The sequence below is a fragment of the Bombina bombina genome, chromosome 1, assembly GCF_027579735.1.
Source record: "Bombina bombina isolate aBomBom1 chromosome 1, aBomBom1.pri, whole genome shotgun sequence".
In the NCBI taxonomy this organism is placed as follows: Eukaryota; Metazoa; Chordata; class Amphibia; order Anura; family Bombinatoridae; genus Bombina; species Bombina bombina.
Genome location: NC_069499.1, coordinates 336,059,718 through 336,078,726, shown reverse-complemented (window position 1 = coordinate 336,078,726; position 19,009 = coordinate 336,059,718). Strand labels below are relative to the sequence as shown.

At 36.1% G+C, this 19,009-nt stretch overlaps 1 protein-coding gene across 4 annotated transcripts in view; it reads left to right on the top strand.

Moving 5' to 3' along the window:
- The window catches only part of TNS1 (tensin 1), a 403,399-nt gene that overhangs the window by 343,214 nt on the left and 41,176 nt on the right, over nucleotides 1-19,009 (top strand). For 2 of the 4 annotated variants that reach the window (XM_053698119.1, XM_053698117.1), the window contains one exon: nucleotides 1,081-1,116. The exons of the other annotated variants lie outside the window; for them this stretch is intronic. In XM_053698119.1, coding sequence (XP_053554094.1) covers nucleotides 1,081-1,116 — 36 coding nt within the window. The remainder of the gene's footprint in view (nucleotides 1-1,080; nucleotides 1,117-19,009) is intronic. 4 annotated transcript variants of the gene reach the window in all.

Genomic DNA, 19,009 nt, shown 5'->3' with positions numbered 1-19,009 from the left:
TTCTGTATTTTAAGGGACGGGTGGCAACCCTACCTATGCTCCAAGATGGCAGCCTCCAGTATGAAGAGTACGAGCTTTACCCAGCAGTTTAATGTCCCTTTGATGAAACATCAATATAATTGTTATTGTTTTAAAAGATAGCTAATACCTTTATTACCCATCCCCCAGTTTTGCATAACCAACAGCTATATTATACTTTTTACCTCTGTGATTACCTTGTATCTAAGCATCTTCTGACAGCCCCTGATCACATGACTCTTTAGTTATTATCTAATGACTTGTATTTTAGCCAATTAGTGCTGAAAATTGAAATCCACATGGAAGCATTTCAGTTTTGAATAGAAGCATTTTTGCGATATATAGATGTATTAGCTGTTTCAAAAGTGTATTTAAGTATGCACCGTGCACCAGCATTTTAAACACAGCCATTGCTCAGAGAGCCTAAGGTGCTTGTATCATCAGGTAATGACTAAATGTGTTAATTGCTGACATGATACAAGCCCCACTGATGCTCTGAGCAGCTGTAGTATTTAAAATGCTAGTGCTCTGATAATGTTTAGCTATGCCTTATGTGCACGTGCAGAGAAACATTTTAACACTAAAACAGTGATAAATTTTACTAGAAGCATCTTTATCAATACATGTATATTGCAAATGTTTCTATTCAATGATGTAATTCATCTATGTGCATTTCAATTTTGACGGAATGTCCCTTTAAGTTTAACATTTTATGTGAATTAAAGCAATTTCAAGGTGCTAAGTGCAAAAATCAGCTGACAAGATAGATACATATCAATTTAATGATCATAATACATTTAAGAGAGGACTGGAGTTTGGAGATGCACAACACCACCAGCTTAGTAAATTCTGACTACAGCATAATAATTATTAGAGCCTTACTTTCTATAAATCAGTCTTAGTCCTTTAAGTTATTAGCCAATAACAAAACTCCACACTTTTTTTCTATTAATCTTGTTAGGCTAACAATCACTATGACTGTGGTGCTTATATTTATACTTCTTTGTCTCTTTATTCCAATATTCACCCATTTCATTTCCTCTCCCACCCTTTCTACATTAGAGACAGTCAGGGAAACAATTATTGAGTATATGGAAGGTAAGTGCATTTGGTTTGCTTTTTTATACTAATTATGGATGGACCAAAGGACAGGCCATTCTGCAAGAGTTGCTAATTGAGTGATTGACAGAGTGATCATTGCTCGTATTACTTACTATACTAGCTTTGGTGATTCACATTTATTTCATATACATTCTAACAATTTTACAGCATCCAATGTGCATCTTTATCTGCTGTAAGTGGTTTATGTATAAAGTAGGAAGCTGTATATTTGTTCTGTGCTCTGCTTGCTTTTCATGCATGTATTGTATCCCCTGGGAGTTTCCTAGCAAGTCTGCTGACCTCATAGTTAAAAATAAAATAAAATAAATAATTTGCAAGTAAACATCCGACAGGAAGTTCCCAAGTCCACAATTGCTAGAATGTGTATAATTAATAAATGTGTTGTATCCTTTTCAAATTGTGGTACCTAAAATCAAATTATTTTGAGAGGAGACTGACAGAGCATCAATGGTGTTATTTGTATACAATTACTGTATTCTGTGTGATCTTTTGTTACAAAAGAAGCATACGTTTACCAGAGACAAAAGCTTTAACAGGACATGGAAATGAGTATTAGTAACTCTAACGTGTAACTCATGCAACAAACTGAGTGCATTAAAACAAATAGTTGTCATTGTTACATTTGGGAAAATGCAGTAATTTCATGTAGAACAATCATCTCTAATGTATATGAATGAAGTTCCTAAGACTACCTAAAAACCACAATGCAGGATGCTCGGCACTTGCAGCCAGTGAAGTGCCGCACCTGAGAAATTCGGAGACTCAGTGGAACAGATGATTTTACCCGGAGCACCTGTTGGTGTTTTCAATTAATTTTCTTACATTGCAGCATTTTCTTTTTCTAATAGATTGCACTGATGAAATGTTAACCCCTTTGTGTTGCAACACACTCTGAATATACAATATAATGTAAAAGTAACAGTTTATATCCTCCTATCCCACTGTATTCATAACTGCTCATAGTAATTCTATACCTGTGAAAACACTGAGCAGAATTTAGTGAACATCATCTCATGCTCAGGCTTTTAGCAATAAAACATCTATTTAAGATAGCTTTTAAATTAATTATGTTTGCATTTTTTTAAGTAAATGTTCTAAACATAGTGCATTATATTTATCATAAAAGCATATGTTCCACTTGCAGCCATTTATGAACCCAAATTAATGCTCTTTATTCAGTATCACTATCTATAATGTTTTAGCAAAGTCCATGCAACCTTATTAAAAAAAAAAAAAAAAATAGCAAACAATACATTACTGTAACAATTTGCTAAAGTTCTCATCTTCAGATGAGAATTAGACCACTCTTTTCCTCTGACATCCATCAGCCATTGTGTGCTGAATCATAAAGAAGCAGGTTAAGAATCCAGATTCACTACAGAATAGCAATTCATTGTCTTTTTACTAAAGAGCATTTTAAGCTATTTCTCAATGCCACATTAATAAACTTTACTCCACAAGTAGCATACAGTATGTTAGCAATTACATGCAAGTGCCATTAAGTTCCTGGAAGCCACATGACATGTTGACATTATGTTGAAAAATGTTGTTTCTTCCTGTTACTTTACTTTGGGTGTTTATTTTTTATTTTTATGCTGCAGACAATAGAATAATCTTTCAGAGAACCTGAGTTGATCAGGTGACAAATATCACATATGACCATATTTTTTACATATGTATTTGTAATCTCTTTATTTTAATACACAGTGAAATCTGCATAGCAGGCTTCTATAAAGTGTGCAGCTGCACATTTTATTGTGCACGAGTGGGGAAAAAAGTATGAATATTATTTTTGCATACATATAATTTCTGTTTTTATTAAAAATCACATGGTCCTTTGGAAATTTTAGGATGAAATAGAAATTTGGGCGACCAGATGGTTTTACATAGTGTAATCTTCTATTTAATTCTACTTTTACAGTAAATGCACAAAGTCCTGTGTAGAACTATGTGACATCATTTTTCAGCTCAATGAAATAATTTATATTTTATGTATGTTTATGTAATGTATGTTCACTGTAGTTATATATTGTTTTCTGCATCTATATTATGTAAATTAGTGTATGAGTAATGTAAGTAGGCCCCATATATTAATTAGAAACAGGTTGTTAGCATCCTGAGCTGGCAAGAGTAGCTGTTTTCAATTATAATGTAAAAATTATGCTTAAGAAGTAAGGTAACCAGACAGGCCCAAATTTAAAGGGACACTAACCCCAATTTTTTTTTTCTTTAATGATTCAGATCATGCCATTTTAAGCAACTTTCTCATTTACTCCTATTATCAATTTGTCTCTGCTCTCTTGCTATCTTTATTTAAAAGCAGGAATGTAAAGCTTAAAGGGATAGTAAACCCTCAAATTTTCTTTTATGATTCAGATAGAACATAAAGTTTTAAAAAACTTTCCAATTTAATTCTATTATCAAATTTTCTTTATTCTCTTGTTATCCATTGCTGAAGAAACAGGAAGCTGAAAATATCTATTTAGCCAATCGCGAGACAAACGTTTGCAGTCACCAATTAGCAGCAGCTCCCTCTAGTGTATGATATGTGCGTATTCATTTTTTAACAAGGGATACTAAGAGAACGAAGCACATTTGAAAATAGAAGTGAATTTAAAAGTGTCTTAAAATGACATGCTCTATCTGAATCAGGCAAGTTTAATTTTTACTTTCCTATCCCTTTAAGAGCTGTCCCATTTTTTTGTTGAGAACCTGGGTTAGGCTTGCTTATTGATTTGCTAAAAGTAGCCACCAATAAACAAGCACTATCCAGGGTTCAGAACCTAAAATGGGCCAGCTCCTAAGCTTTAATTTCCTGCTTTTTAAATAAAGATAGCTATAGAAACAAAGAAAAATTGACAGTAGGAGTAAATTAGAAAGTTGCTTAAAATTGCATGCTCTATGTCAATCATTAAAGAAAAAAATTGGGTTTAGTATCCCTTTAAGACTTTCCATGATTTGTTTAAAGGGACTTTTTTGGACGCGCAATATAGCTTTGCTGTTCTGGATTGTCCTGAATTTGCCTGAATGGATTTCATGTCCCTTGTCCCGGTGTGTAAATGATGAGAACCAACTTCTCACTCCCCAAAATCAGCTGCAGTTTCTCTCCAATCCAGCAGGGGTTGCTGTTGCATGCCACATTTTACATTCCCAGTAACAGAATGACAGTAAGTGATAGTTCACTTGTTCTTTGCCCTTTCCAGGATGGCCAGCATGAAGGTGGGAAAAGAGGGTCTGTCAGCTGGTGTCTGGTCAGCTTTTTACTGGGAGCGTCCACTTGATTTTTCAGACTAGCAAGGTTACAGAGCTGGAACAGTCCCTAGTGTCTGCCAAGTGAGGCAGGATAGCTCTGGTGATCTTCATATAAGTGGTCAATGCCTGTCTGCTGCTATACAGGACCATCTGTACAATGTGCACAGTGCTGGGATATTAATATTCTCACAGGTACAGGCATATGTTATAGAAGGGTCTTACAAATTGCATAGGCATGGTTCAAAATATTGAGTTCCTGGCTACTAACTTTATAATTTGTTATCTATGTACATGTAAATTTGTTATATGGCTCGTAAAGTTGTGTATGTAGCTACACAATATCCTTACTTCAGCCATGAAAAAGGAAGTAGTTCTTTTTCTCTCTGGAGCCGGTAAGGTTAAGGCTTTCAAAATATTGATTTGTAGGCCCCATGCATTATGAAGTTGGCCATCACTGTTAAAGACTGTCATTATTTTAATTATTATGAGCCAGATTACCAGTGGGGCGCTAAATATCGCTTTCACAAATGCAATATTCGCCCTCCACTTAGTAATACCAGTGAACGCAAATGTGCGCTGGTATTACAAGTTGTGAGCTCGCGTTCGCTTTGCCGGGAAGCAGTGCACTAATGACACGGCATGAGAACCTAGCGTAGAGAAGGGAGTAAGTCTTGCAGCAATGGCAGCAAATTGTAAATATATATGTATATATGTGTATATACACATACTAACACATAAATATATATTTATATAAGCATATACATTATATTTACAGGGAAAATACAGACCACAATGTAAATACACTTTAAGTGCTGTTTTTTTTCTAACACCCCCCACACACCAACTTTAGCTCCATATAACTGCTTTTTGCAGTTATTTTATTAAAAAATAAAGATGCTACTTTCTTTACTTTTTAATAAAATATATTACACTTAAGTTTGGGGGCATTTGGGAGACATTTATAAAATTAACCTGAGATCTGATCTCTTGTTAATTTTATAAGCGCTAATTGCTACCGTGAGCTTGCAGTAGCAATAACCAGCCACTTGTAATGGCTGGTTATTTATTGCGCCAGTTAGCGGGCGTGCGATAAATTAAAACCTACACTTGTAATCTAGCCCTATATAATTATATGAACATTAAAATATTTAAATAAATAAATGTTATATCTTTGCTGTGCAGAAATTGTTTTAGTTCATACCATAGGGAAGATTCCATGGCAGAAAACACAAGCAGGTATTGAACTTCCAAATATGGGCAGCATATGCAAAAGCTGCTACTTTTTAAATGAATGACATAAACACTAGACAAACTGTGATGAATGTGTTTATACCTGGCACAGGCGCATTGTCCAATGAAACGGGATCTTTACAAGCTGGGAGGAAGACAAAGTCTGTCTAAGAACATGTTGGTTCACGTCACTCCCAGAGAATGTTGCCTTATAAGCATGGTTCGTGCATACTGAGGATACAGTGCACAGCCTTCCCTATAAGTCACTGGAATGGAGATGCTGTAATGTATGATGAAGGGAAGTGGAAAAAAGTTGAGAAATAAAACAGGAGTTGTGTTGTAAGCAATGCCAAAAATGTCTCTAACATACAGAATCATAAGTAACTACAACCAGTATGTGAGGTGCCTGTGTTATATCAAATATGAGCTCTGCACAATGTTATAGTATATGGGAATTTGCTTTCTCTACAACACTGATCTGCAACACAGCCTTTATTTTTGGTAGTGGCACTTTTAGAGACTGCTGGTTAGGCCTCAATGTTCAGTGGCTACAGTACAACTATGTTTATTTAAATATATCTCTAAGCCTCTAGAACATTCATTTTACTGTTAATTGGCACTTACTCTCATCATCACATTTGCAGACACTTGCAATGTCCAATAGGTATTCTGATTTGAAGCAAATATTGGCAACAATGTACTTTAAAATGCAGATTTATTTCCATTTAATAATATACAAATACAATTTTGCAGGTAGTACCTTATCAAAGTTTTTAATGCGTAGAGAGAAATTTTTCTTAAAGGGACAGGAAACCTCAAACTTTTCTTTCATGATTTCGGATACATACAATTGTAAACAACTTTCCAAGTTACTTCTATAAGCACATTTGCTTCATTCTCTTGTTATCTTTTGCTGAAGGAACATCATTGCACTACTGGCAGCTAGCTGAATACATCAGGGGCAAGATTACATATGCGGCGTCGCCTGCAAAAGCTGGCAATGCCGGTTTTTACGCGGTTTTGGTATCACATATATGGCACCGCATATAAACACGGTGTGTATATTTCACCCGTTGCCCGCAATTTTTACTCCCATAAGCTAACATAGAACCACGTCGCAAATCGGTATCACATATTCAGCGCAAGGCAAAAATTGAGAAATTTTACTCCATTTTCACCTCGCCACACATAGGCAGGTGCAGCAAGCCTTACACTGAAAATGTGAGCACCGTAACTCCCGTAACTGCCTGAAAATATTAACACCTAACGCATACGCAATATCTATCTACCTGTCAACAGCCAACCGCAATAACTAATAAAATATATTAACCCCTAATCCACCATTAACCCACATCGCAATAAACCTAATAAATGTATTAACCCCTAATCCGCTATTAACCCACATCACAATAAACCTAATAAATGTATTAACCCCTAATCTGCCATTAACCCGCATCGCAATAAACCTAATAAAACTATTAACCCATAATTCACCATTAACCCACAATGCAATAAACCCAATACAACTATTAACCCCTAATCCGCCAAACCCACACAACGCAATAATCTTAATAAATCTATTAACCCCAATCCACCAAACCCCCATAACACAAATAACTAATTAAATTACTAAGCCCCCTAACCTAACACCTTCTAAATTGCCCTAATTACCTAAATTAAAAAATACTAAGTTACAATTAAAATAAAAAAGCTAACATTACTTAAAAAAATAAATGAAATTAATCTAAGATTACAAAAATAAAAAAGTCTAACATTACATAAAATAATAAACCAAATTATCAAAAATAAAAAAATTAAACCTAATCCCTATGAAAATAAAAAATTCCCCCCAAAATAAAACACCCCTTAATTTAATACTAAACTACCAATAGCCCTTAAAAGGGCCTTTTGTAGGGCATTGCTCTAAGTTAAACAGCTTTTTTACCTTAAAAAAATCCTAAATCCCCCTATGACAGTAACCCCCCCCCACCAAACCCCCAAAAATAAATAAACCTAACACTAAAAAATCCTAAACTACCCATTGCCCCTAAAGGGGTATTTGTATGGGCATTGCCCTTAAAAGGGCATTCAGCTCTATTACTGGCCTTAAAAGGGCATTCAACTCTTTTACGAGTGCCCAATAAATCCCTAATCTTAAAAAAAAAAAACAGACCCCCCCCCCAAAAAAAGCCCACGTATAACCCCCAAATAGGTACTCACCGTTCCTGAAGTCCGGCGGAGAAGGTCCTGTTCCAGGTGGGGAAGTCTTCTTCCAAGTGGCCGACATCTTCTTCCAAGCGGGGACCTCTTCCTTCTTTATCCAGGAGCAAGTCTGCGCGGAGCGGAGATGAGCACGGAGCAGGACCGGCGACCGCGAAGCCATGGAGCGTGGAGGATCCCCTTTGTACGATTGCCACTGTTCACTGAATAGTGAATTCAAGGTACGCGTTTAAATATGGCATCCCTTGCATTCCTATTGGCTGATTTGATTCTTCAAATTCAAATCAGCCAATAGGATGAGAGCTACTGAAATCCTATTGGATTTCAGTAGCTCTCATAAAGTCTGCGCTCATCTCCGCTCCATGCCGATTTGGTCCTGGATGAAGAAGGAAGAGGTCCCCACTTGGAAGACGATATCGGCTGCTTGGAAGAAGACTTCACCGCCTGGAACATGACCTTCTACACCGGACTTCGGGGTTAGATTTAGGCTTTTTTTTAAATTTTTTGGGGGTTTGTTTTTTTAGATTAGCGTTTTATTGGGCACCCTTAAAAGAGCTGAATGCCCTTTAAAGGGCAGTAAAATAACTAAATGCCCTTTTAAGGGCAATGCCCATACAAATGCCCCTTTAGGGGCAATGGGTAGTTTAGGATTTTTTTGTGTTTTTTTATTCTGGGGGGTTTGGTGGGTGGGGGTTTTACTGTTAGAGGGGGGATATAGAATTTTTTAAGGTAAAAAAGCTGTTTAACTTAGGGCAATGTCCTACAAAGGCCCTTTAAAGGGCTATTGGTAGTTTAGTAATTAGATTAGGGGGTGTTTTTATTTTGTGGGGATTTTTTATTTTCATTGGGATTAGGTTTTTATTTTTGATAATTTGGTTTATTATTTTATGTAATGTTAGACTTTTTATTTTTTGTAATCTTAGATTAATTTAAGTTTTATTTTTTTTTATTTTTAAGTAATGTTAGCTTTTTTATTTTAATTGTAACTTAGTATTTTTAATTTAGTTAATTGGGGTAATTTAAGGGGTGTTAGGTTAGGGGGTTTAGTAATTTAATTAGTAATTTGCATTGTGGGGGTTTGGCTGATTAGGGGTTAATAGATTTATTAGGATTATTGTGTTGTGGGGGTTTGGCAGAATAGGGGTTAATAGATTTATTAGATTTGTTGGGATGTGGGTTTGGCGGATTAGGGGTTAATAGTTTTAATAGGTACTTTGCGTTGTGGGGGGTTGGCGGATTAGGGGTTAATACATTTATTAGGTAGATTGCGATGTGGGTGAATGGCGGATTAGGGGTTTATACATTTGTTAGGTAGTTTGTGATGTGGGTGAATGGCGGATTAGGGGTTAATACATTTATTAGGTAGATCATGATGTGGGTGAATGGCGGATTTAGGGGTTAATACATTTATTATTAGTTCCGATGTGGGGGTGATGGCAGATATAGGGTTTTTACGTGTCGGGTTTATTTTTGGGAGATGGGTTAGACTTTTACGGGAGATTTAACTTTTTTTTTCTTAGGCGCCGTCAGTTTCTAATGTGCCGTAAGTCACTGGTGACTCCAGAAATTTGTATTTACGCACATTTCTGGACACCGACTTACGGTACTTTTTGAACTGCTGGCGCCGTATATGTGATTTCCCGATGTGCGAGGGGAAATTACGGGCGACACGGGTTTCAGCAGTTACGCTGAAGCCTGCGCCGCATATGTAATCTTGCCCATAGTTAGCCAATCACAACAGACAAATGTGTGCAGGCATATATTAGAAACTAGCTCCCACTAGTGTAGGATATGTGCATATTCTTCTTCGACAAGGGTCACCAAGAGAACAAAGCACATTTGCAAATAGAAATTAATTTAAAAGTGTCTTAAAATTACGTGCTCCATCTGAATCATGCAAGTTTAATTTTTACTTTCCTATGCCTTTAAACAAGGTTCTTATAGCTATGAATTCACCTTGTCGGATGGGGACACTATATGGACACTTTTCTCAAGTTTGCATAATGAGGAATCATTATTACAATAGGAAGGAAACTGTGTATAACCTAATAAACTAAATTAATTAATTTAATTTAAAAGGTACAATGTCAATTTTTTAAACTATAAAAGTATTTAGCCCTGCAGTGCCTGTAATTACAGCCTATGATGTAATGCTATGTAAGGTTGCTGTGTGCGCATCCTATTCAATAATGCATGTGTAGCTGACTGTGACTTTTTACAATCTGCACAAGAAAGTCTAAAATATTCCTAAAGCATTTAACCCCAGCCAATCAGAGTCAGTACTCCCATAATCCTCAGTCCTCTGTGCTCTTGGCCTATACAAAAAAATGTAGCATTCAGTTGTAACATCAGATGCCCCTCAGTGCTTCTGGCTGTGAATAGCAATTAGTTTGCATAGGATTTGTGTTTAAAAAGAGGTTTCTGTTAGTATTTTACTATAGAATTGGCAATGGATTCTTTACACTGACCTGGTACCAGTCTTGGAGGATTGGTACTCAAATCTTAGAATGAAATACATATAGTAGCCTTTTTACTATACACTCCTATTGTGTTACAGCATTTTATTTATTAAATAAATTCCCTCCTGCTATGTTTAAAGGCACGTAAGACCAAAAAGACCAAAAAAAATGTTAATTTATAATTAAAATAGTGCTATTTTCAAAAATGTTTCAATTTACGTCTATCAAATGTTCCTTGTTTTCTTGGCATCCTTGGTTGAAAAGCAGGTAATTAGGTGTCTGAAGGACTATATGACAGCAGTTTTGCAAGAATGATTTTAACAATATTATATACTAGTTGATAAGCCTGCCCAGAGGTCAGTCTACGTGTTAAAAATGCAACCCCTCCAAGCTATAAAAAATAAAAAAGTAAAAATACAGAAAAAAAATAAACAAAGCTATCCAAAATAATAAAATAAACCTAAACTAATACCCCTATAAAAATAAAAAATACCCCCCAAAATAAAAACACCCCCTAATCTAATGCTAAACTACCAATAACCCTTAAAAGGGCATTTTGTAGGGCATTGCCCTAAAGAAATCAGCTCTTTTACATTAAACATAAAGTCCCCCCTAACAGTAAAACCCCCCCACCCACCAAACCCCCCAAAATAAAAAAAAATAACACTAATAAACCTAAACTACCCATTGACCCTAAAGGGGCATTTGTATGGGCATTGCACTTAAAAGGGCATGCAGCTCTATTTCACTGCCCTTCAAAGGGCATTCAGCTCTTTTTGAAATTGACCAATGAACCCTAATCTAAACCCCCCCCCCCCCCAAAATTTAAAAAACTAACTAACACTAAAGCCCCAAATAGGTACTCAGAAGTCTGGCGGAGAAGGACTTCTTCCAGGCAGGTCCATCATCTTTATGCACAGCTAAGGCGGCATGGAGTGGAGGTCCGGAGCGGTCTTCCCAGATGTGACGGTCCTTGGCGGCGGCGGTGGCCTCCTTGGCGGCATGGAGGCTCCTCTTCATCCGATGTCCATTGTATACTGAATATTGAATGCAAGGTACCGCAATCAATTCGAAAATTTTGAAAAATTCAGCCAATAGGAATGCAAGGTACCCCAAATTGATTGCGGTACCTTGCATTTAATATTCAGTATACTACGGACATCGGATGAAGAGGAGCCTCCATGCTGCCAAAGACCGCCGAAACAGCCACAGATGACCACCGCCGAGGATCACCACATCTGGAAAGACCGCTTCAGACCTCCGCTCCATGCCGCCTTCGCTGTGGATGAAGATGATGGTGTTTTTTTTCTTTTGGTTTGTTTTTTTTTAGATTAGGGTTCATTGGGCAATTTAAAAAAGAGCTGAATGCCCTTTTAAGGGCAGTATAAAATAAATTAATGCCCTTTTAAGGGCAATGCCCATACAAATGCCCCTTTAGGGGCAATGGGTAGTTGTTTCGATGTAGACAATGAACCCATGAAAGGGTTAAGACTTGAATGTCTCTTTTAAAAAAATGCAAATAAGCTATCAATCACATGGTTGCCAAAAAGGGAATGTACTTAAAGGGACAGTATTCACCAAAATTGTTATTGTTTAAAAAGAGAGATAGCCTTTACTACCCATTCCCCAGCTTTGCACAACCAACATTGTTATATTAATATACTTTATAATATTTAAACCTCTAAATATCTGTACGTTTCTAAGCCACTAAAGATAGCCTCTTATCACATGCTTTTTTTTATTAGCTTTTCACAACAAAAGACTGCTAGTTCATGTGTACCATGTAGATAACATTGTGCTCACGCCCGTGGAGTTGTGCATGACACAGCACTAATTGGCTAAAATGCAAGTCAATAGATAATAAATAAAATGTCATGTGATCAGGGGTTTGTCAGAAGATGCTTAGATACAAGGTAATCACAGAGGTAAAAAGTACATTAATATAACAGTGTTGGTTATGCAAAACTAGGGAATGGGTAATAAAGGGATTATCTATCTTTTAAACAATAACATTTTTGGAGTAGACTGACATGAATCCCCAAATAGTTCTTTCATGAGTCAGACAGAGCATGCAATTTTAAACAACTTTCTAATTTACTGCTATTATCAAAGTTGCTTTGTTCTATTGATCTCTTTTGCTGAAAAGCAGAGACATTAGCTCAGGAGCGAGCAAGTGTCCGGAGCACTATATGGCAGCAGTTTTGCAAGAATGTTATCCATTTGCAAGAGCACTAGAAGGCAGCACTATTTCCTGCCATTTAGTGCTCCAGACTCCTACCTAGGAATAAAGAAGACCATGGGAACAAAGTGAATTTGATTTAGTAAATTAGAAACTTTTTAAAAACGGTATTCTCCCTCTATCATCATGTCCCTTTAATGGGCATTAAAGTATTTTTTATTTTTTTATTTCTGCATCAGAAATTATTCACTACATTGCAAAAGATTATCATTTGAAGTAAATGTCTTCAAAGCATTTAATACTGTCGCTTTTTTAGGAAAAAATGCAGCGTTTTGTATGCCGGGGACACACCTCTTGTAAAGGCTCTCGGATTTTGGTATCTTCTTTGTGGCGGTCAATTAAAGGGACAGTAAACACCTTATAATTACAACACATTTCTGTTGTGGTGCTAAATAATAACATATTAGCCAAGCATTAAAGGGACTGTAAAGTAAAAAAAATGCTTTCATTATTCAGATAGAAGCATGCAATTTTAAACAATTTTCCAATTAGCTTCTATTATGTAATTTGCGTTATTCTCTTGGTATTCTTTGTTGAAAAGCATACTTAAGGTATTTGGCTCACCAGATGTGTTTCACTTGCTCCCAGTAATGCATTGTTGCTCTTTCAACAAAGGATAACAAGAGAATGAATCCAATTTGATAGTAAAAGTAAACTGAAAAGTTATTTTAAATTGTATGTTCTATCTGAATCACAAAAGAAAAAAAATAGGTTTCATGTTTTTAAAACAAATTAAAATCCTTTTTTCTGAAATTATTTATCAATAGCCAAACTCCACCCAGCACATGCCTTATTTGGATGAGCCAACTTGGGCTTTAGTCAGTAGCCACAGTCATTAAGTTAGTATAAAATGCATTTATTTGCAGTTGTTATCAGATAAAGCCAATTAGGGGCAGATATGTAGTCAAGTTAGCCTTGAAAGGAAAGCAGGGGGCATTTCAAGTTCTGAATATTAGAAGTAGCTCAATTTACAAAGCTAAATTACATGAAAAGAGGACAAAATAAATAATGAATATGTGTTGGAAAGTAGTTTCATTGCACATAAATAAACATGTTATATAAAAATCTCAAGCTGTTTACTGTCCCTTTAAGGAAAGATATAAACAAGGAGGGGTCCAGAATGCTCCCCCAAAAGGTCTACCTTAGTTTCTGTTTTTAATCCCGCAATGTTAATTTTTTTACAACTGAACAGTTGTTTTACCCCTTAGCTGCCGGTAACATACAGATCAGTACTTTTTCCTCTTTGACTGTGGATTACAAACATAAACAATAGTTTTGACCCTTTACTGCCTCTCACTTATTTTATGCTCCATGTTTGTAATTCATTTAGACACAGGAGGCCGTTTTATATTTAGCTAACTCTTGGGGACATTTAAGTCCAGAATTTCTGTGAAGTTTTTACTGGTTGCTACAATACTTTACTGTCCAGCGAAATTCTGAACACCTGGTAACCTTAAAGGACCAGTCAACACATTAGATTTGCATAATCAACAAATGCAAGATAACAAGACAATGCAATAGCACTTAGTCTGAACTTCAAATGAGTAGTAGATTTTTTTATAACAAATTTCAAAGTTATGTATATTTCCACTCCCCTTGTACCATGTGATAGCAATCAGCCAATCACAAATGCATATACGTATAGTCTGTGAATTCTTGCACATGCTCAGTAGGATCTGGTGACTCAAAAATTGTAAATATAAAAGACTGTGCACATTTTTTTTAATGGAAGTAAATTGGAAAGTTGTTTAAAATGACATGCTGTATCTGAATCATGAAAATGTAATTTAACCTGAGTGTCCCTTTAATTCCACATCATGCACCGCAGCCTCTCTGGGAGAGGGGGAACACTACAAGTTTCAGAGTTGAATTACAGGAAAAGCAAACAAAATAAATAATACAAATCCTTTACTATAGTTGAGTTCTTTAAAGGGACAGGAAACCTATTTTTTTTTTCTGATTTAGATAGAGAATACAATTTTAACCCCTTAACGACCAAGGACGTACGCCACACGTCCTCAAAAAAAATACAGTTAATGACCGAGGACGTGTGGCGTACATCCTTGGTCTGGAAAGCAGCTGGAAGCGATCCTGCTCGCTTCCATCTGCTTTCCGGTTATTGCAGTGATAATAAATAAATCATCTAAGGGATCTGGAAGGGGTGGGGGGTTGATATGGGGGGGGGGGAAGCTACACTACAGAAAAGGGCAATTAAATAAAAAAAAAACACTTTTTTTTACTAAACTGGGTACCCAAGATGGCGCCCATTAAGGCAGAGGGGGAGGGTTAGAGATCTGTTTGGTGGGGGATCAGTGAGGTTGGGGGCTAAGGGGGGATCCTACACAGTAGCATATGTAAATATGCTAAGAAAAACAAAACAAAATAAAACAAATATAGCTTTTATTTTAGTACTGGCAGAGTTTCTGCCGGTACTTAAGATGGCGGGGACAATTGTGGGGTGGGGGAGGGAAGAGAGCTGTTTGGGAGGGATCAGGGGGTCTGATGTTTCAGGTGGGAGGCTGAGCTCTACACTAAAGCTAAAATTAACCCTGCAAGCTCCCTACAAGCTACATAATTAATCCCATCACTGCTAGCCATAATACACGTGTGATACGCAGCGGCATTTGGCGGCCTTCTAATTACCAAAAAGCAACGCCAAAGCCATATATGTCTGCTATTTCTGAACAAAGGGGATCCCAGAGAAGCATTTACAACCATTTGTGCCATAATTGCACAAGCTGTTTGTAAATGATTTCAGTGAGAAACCTAAAATTGTGAAAAATTTAACGTTTTTTTAATTTGATCGCATTTGGCGGTGAAATGGTGGCATGAAATATACCAAAATTGGCCTAGATCAATACTTGGGGTTGTGTACTACACTACACTAAAGCTAAAATTACCTCTAATAGCTCCCTACATGCTCCCTAATTAACCCCTTCACTGCTGGGCATAATACACGTGTAGTGCGCAGTGGCATTTAGCAGCCTTCTAATTGCTAAAAAGCAATGCCAAAGCCATATATGTCTGCTATTTCTGAACAAAGGGGATCCCAGAGAAGAATTTACAACCATTTAAGCCATAATTGCACAAGCTGTTTGTAAATAATTTCAGTGAGAAACCAAAAGTTTGTGAAAAAATTAGTGAAAAAGTGAACGATTTTTTGAATTTAATCGCATTTGGCGGCGAAATAATGGCATGAAATATACCAAAATGGGCCTAGATCAATACTTTGGGATGTCTTCTAAAAAAAAATATATACATGTCAATGGATATTCAGAGATTCCTGAAAGATATCAGTGTCCCAATGTAACTAGCGCTAATTTTGAAAAATCATGGTTTGGAAATAGCAAAGTGCTACTTGTATTTATGGCCCTATAACTTACAAAAAAAGCAAAGAAGATGTAAACATTGGGTATTTCTAAACTCAGGACAAAATTTAGAAACTATTTAGCATGGGTGTCTTTTGGTGGTTGTAGATGTGTAACAGATTTTGGGGGTCAAAGTTAGAAAAAGTGTGTTTTTTTCCATTTTTTCCTCATATTTTATATTTTTTTTTTATAGTAAATTAGAAGATATGATGAAAATAATGGTATCTTTAGAAAGTCCATTTAATGGCGAGAAAAACGGTATATAATATGTGTGGGTACAGTAAATGAGTAAGAAGAAAATTACAGCTAAACACAAACACTGCATAAATGTAAAAATAGCAGAAAATGGAAAAGTGCTGTGGTCATTAAGGGGTTAAACAACTTTCCAATTTAATATTTTTAAATGTTCTTATTTCTTTTGCTTTCCTTTGTTAAAGAGATATGAAACACAACATTTTTCTTTTTTGATTCAGAAAGAGCATACAATTTTAAAAAAGTTTCCAAATTACTTCAATTGCAAACTTTTGTTCCCATGATATTCTTTGTTGAAGAGATACCTAGGTAGGTGTCTGGAAATAGTGCTGCTATCTAGTGCACTTGCAAATGGATAACATTCTTGCAAAACTGCTGCCATATGGTGCTCCTAGGCTTGCTTCCCTGCTTTTCAACAAAAGATAACAAGAGTACAAAGAAAATATGATCATAGAAGTAAATTAAAAGTTTTTTAAAATTCGAAAAAACTGGATTCCATGTCCCTTTAAAGGAGCAGGAATGCATTACTGGGAGCTAACTGGCCATATCGGGTGGACCAATGACTAATGATTTGCTGCTCCTGAGCCTACCTTCCTATGCTTTTAAACTAAGGATACCAAGAGAATGAAGCAAATTTGATAATATAAGTAACTTAGAAAGTTTTTTAAAATCATATACCCTGTTTGAATCATGAAAGAAAAGTTTGGGTTTCATGTCCCTTTTAATAATAACAAACACATAAATAGTATTACTGTAGATAATAAAATTAACTGTAAATAGAAAAACTGACCATGTAGGCTGTGAACCTAGTGTGGAGTCTAAATATAATAATAGGCTTGTCATCTGTCTCCATATATACAGTATGTACAATATATACATTTTTTTTTTTAACTTCATTTTTTTCTTTTTTTTTCTTTTGGGGCTCAATTTATCAAGCTGGGGCAGACAGGGGCATACATATGCGCCCCTGTCTGCCCCAGTTCGCCTCTGGTAGGCAGCAATACGCTGTCAGAATTTAAGATTTCACGTAAGCACTATTTTGCGCTCTCGTGCAATCCCGCCCCTGCCCGCACACAGCCAATCACACACAGGCAGGAGCTGTCAATCTCCCTGGTCGGATGAGACCGGGGAGATTAAAATTATCCACCTAAGAGGTGGATAAGCGTGTAGGAAGCAGTGGTCTGATGACCTCTGCTTCATAAATACTGACCTGCAGCCCTTAGTGTCAAAACTTCAAATCTTTACAAAAACAAATGGAGGAACTATCCATTTTACACTATTAATTTATAGTACTATACTGATACTACTTGGCGCTCAGATACTTCATTGTTTTTAAAAGATACTTGAAAATGCATAAAGAGTTTTTTCCCAAGTGGCATTGAATTGCCTAATGGCAGGCTGGCAAACTCACTTTCTGGCACAATCTGGCAGAGAAACACTGGTGCTTGAATGGAAGATGGGAATATGGAATACAATTAAACCACTGAGATAAAAAGCTGCCTATTGATGCACAGATTGAGGAAACAATACTATTCATGAAGCAATCTCAGGATTTCCCTCAGCTTCTTTGTTTGTGTGGGAATAGAGGTGGTGGAAGAAGAAAACTGGAAATGAATTAACCTATTATAGTGTCTTGGGAATTTCATGAGGTGTCATGGAAGTGAAAGGGACACTAGTATGAACTGTGCTGGCTGTGTAAAGCTTCAGGGTATTTTAATAAGCAATTTTATACCCTGTGAATTTTTTATTGCAAGATTCATGTTATTATTATATTTATTTGTAATGTGCCAATAGATTTTTGCAGCACTATGCAGGGGGTACAATATAGAAACAAGACAGGCAAGGCAGATTGGGATAAAGAATTACAGATAGTGTACACAAGGTGCCAGTGTCAAACTCTAGTCTTGCAAGCTTCTAAATTGGTGTTTACACAGGTTGCATGCGCTTACCTGTTAATTAAAGATTTTATGAAGGTTACTCAACCAATCAGTGACTCTAAAGAGTGACACCCTGGGTATCTCAGAGTTAAAAGGCAGCCATTTTCAACAGCTACTTGACAAGCTATGTTTTAGCCCAAGCTTAGTCTGTATTAGAATGTCCATTTAACCCTAACATGTGATATTTTAATATTCATTTAACCCTAACACACAATATTTTATATATTTTGTTATTAAACTAGTTTTTTGTTTGTTTTTAATCATGCACACAGTGTAGAAACAGTATTTTTTTTATTTTTTTTAAAAGTGTGTTAAAGGACCAGTCAACACATTAGATTTGCATAATCAACAAATGCAAGATAACAAGACAATGCAATAGCACTTAGTCTGAACTTCAAATGAGTAGTAGATTTTTTTATAACAAATTTCAAAGTTATGTATATTTCCACTCCCCTTGTACCATGTGATAGCAATCAGCCAATCACAAATGCATATACGTATAGTCTGTGAATTCTTGCACATGCTCAGTAGAATCTGGTGACTCAAAAATTGTAAATATAAAAGACTGTGCACATTTTTTTTAATGGAAGTAAATTGGAAAGTTGTTTAAAATTACATGCTGTATCTGAATCATGAAAATGTAATTTAACCTGAGTGTCCCTTTAAATGGCCAAACTAGGTTTTCAAAAAGAAAAGGCTGTCATATAAAACTGAAATTTACACAAAACTATGTAAAAAAGGGGTTTCTGATTGATATAATACCAACAAGGAGGAGGATTATCCATGCAAAATACCTGAGGAGTGTCACAGTGCATATTCATGAAAATCATTAAAAACATAAATAAGGTTATCTTAAAGAGTGGCTTTCACTTTGAAAATACAATGGAAACCTGTTTGAGGAGCTAACAGTTT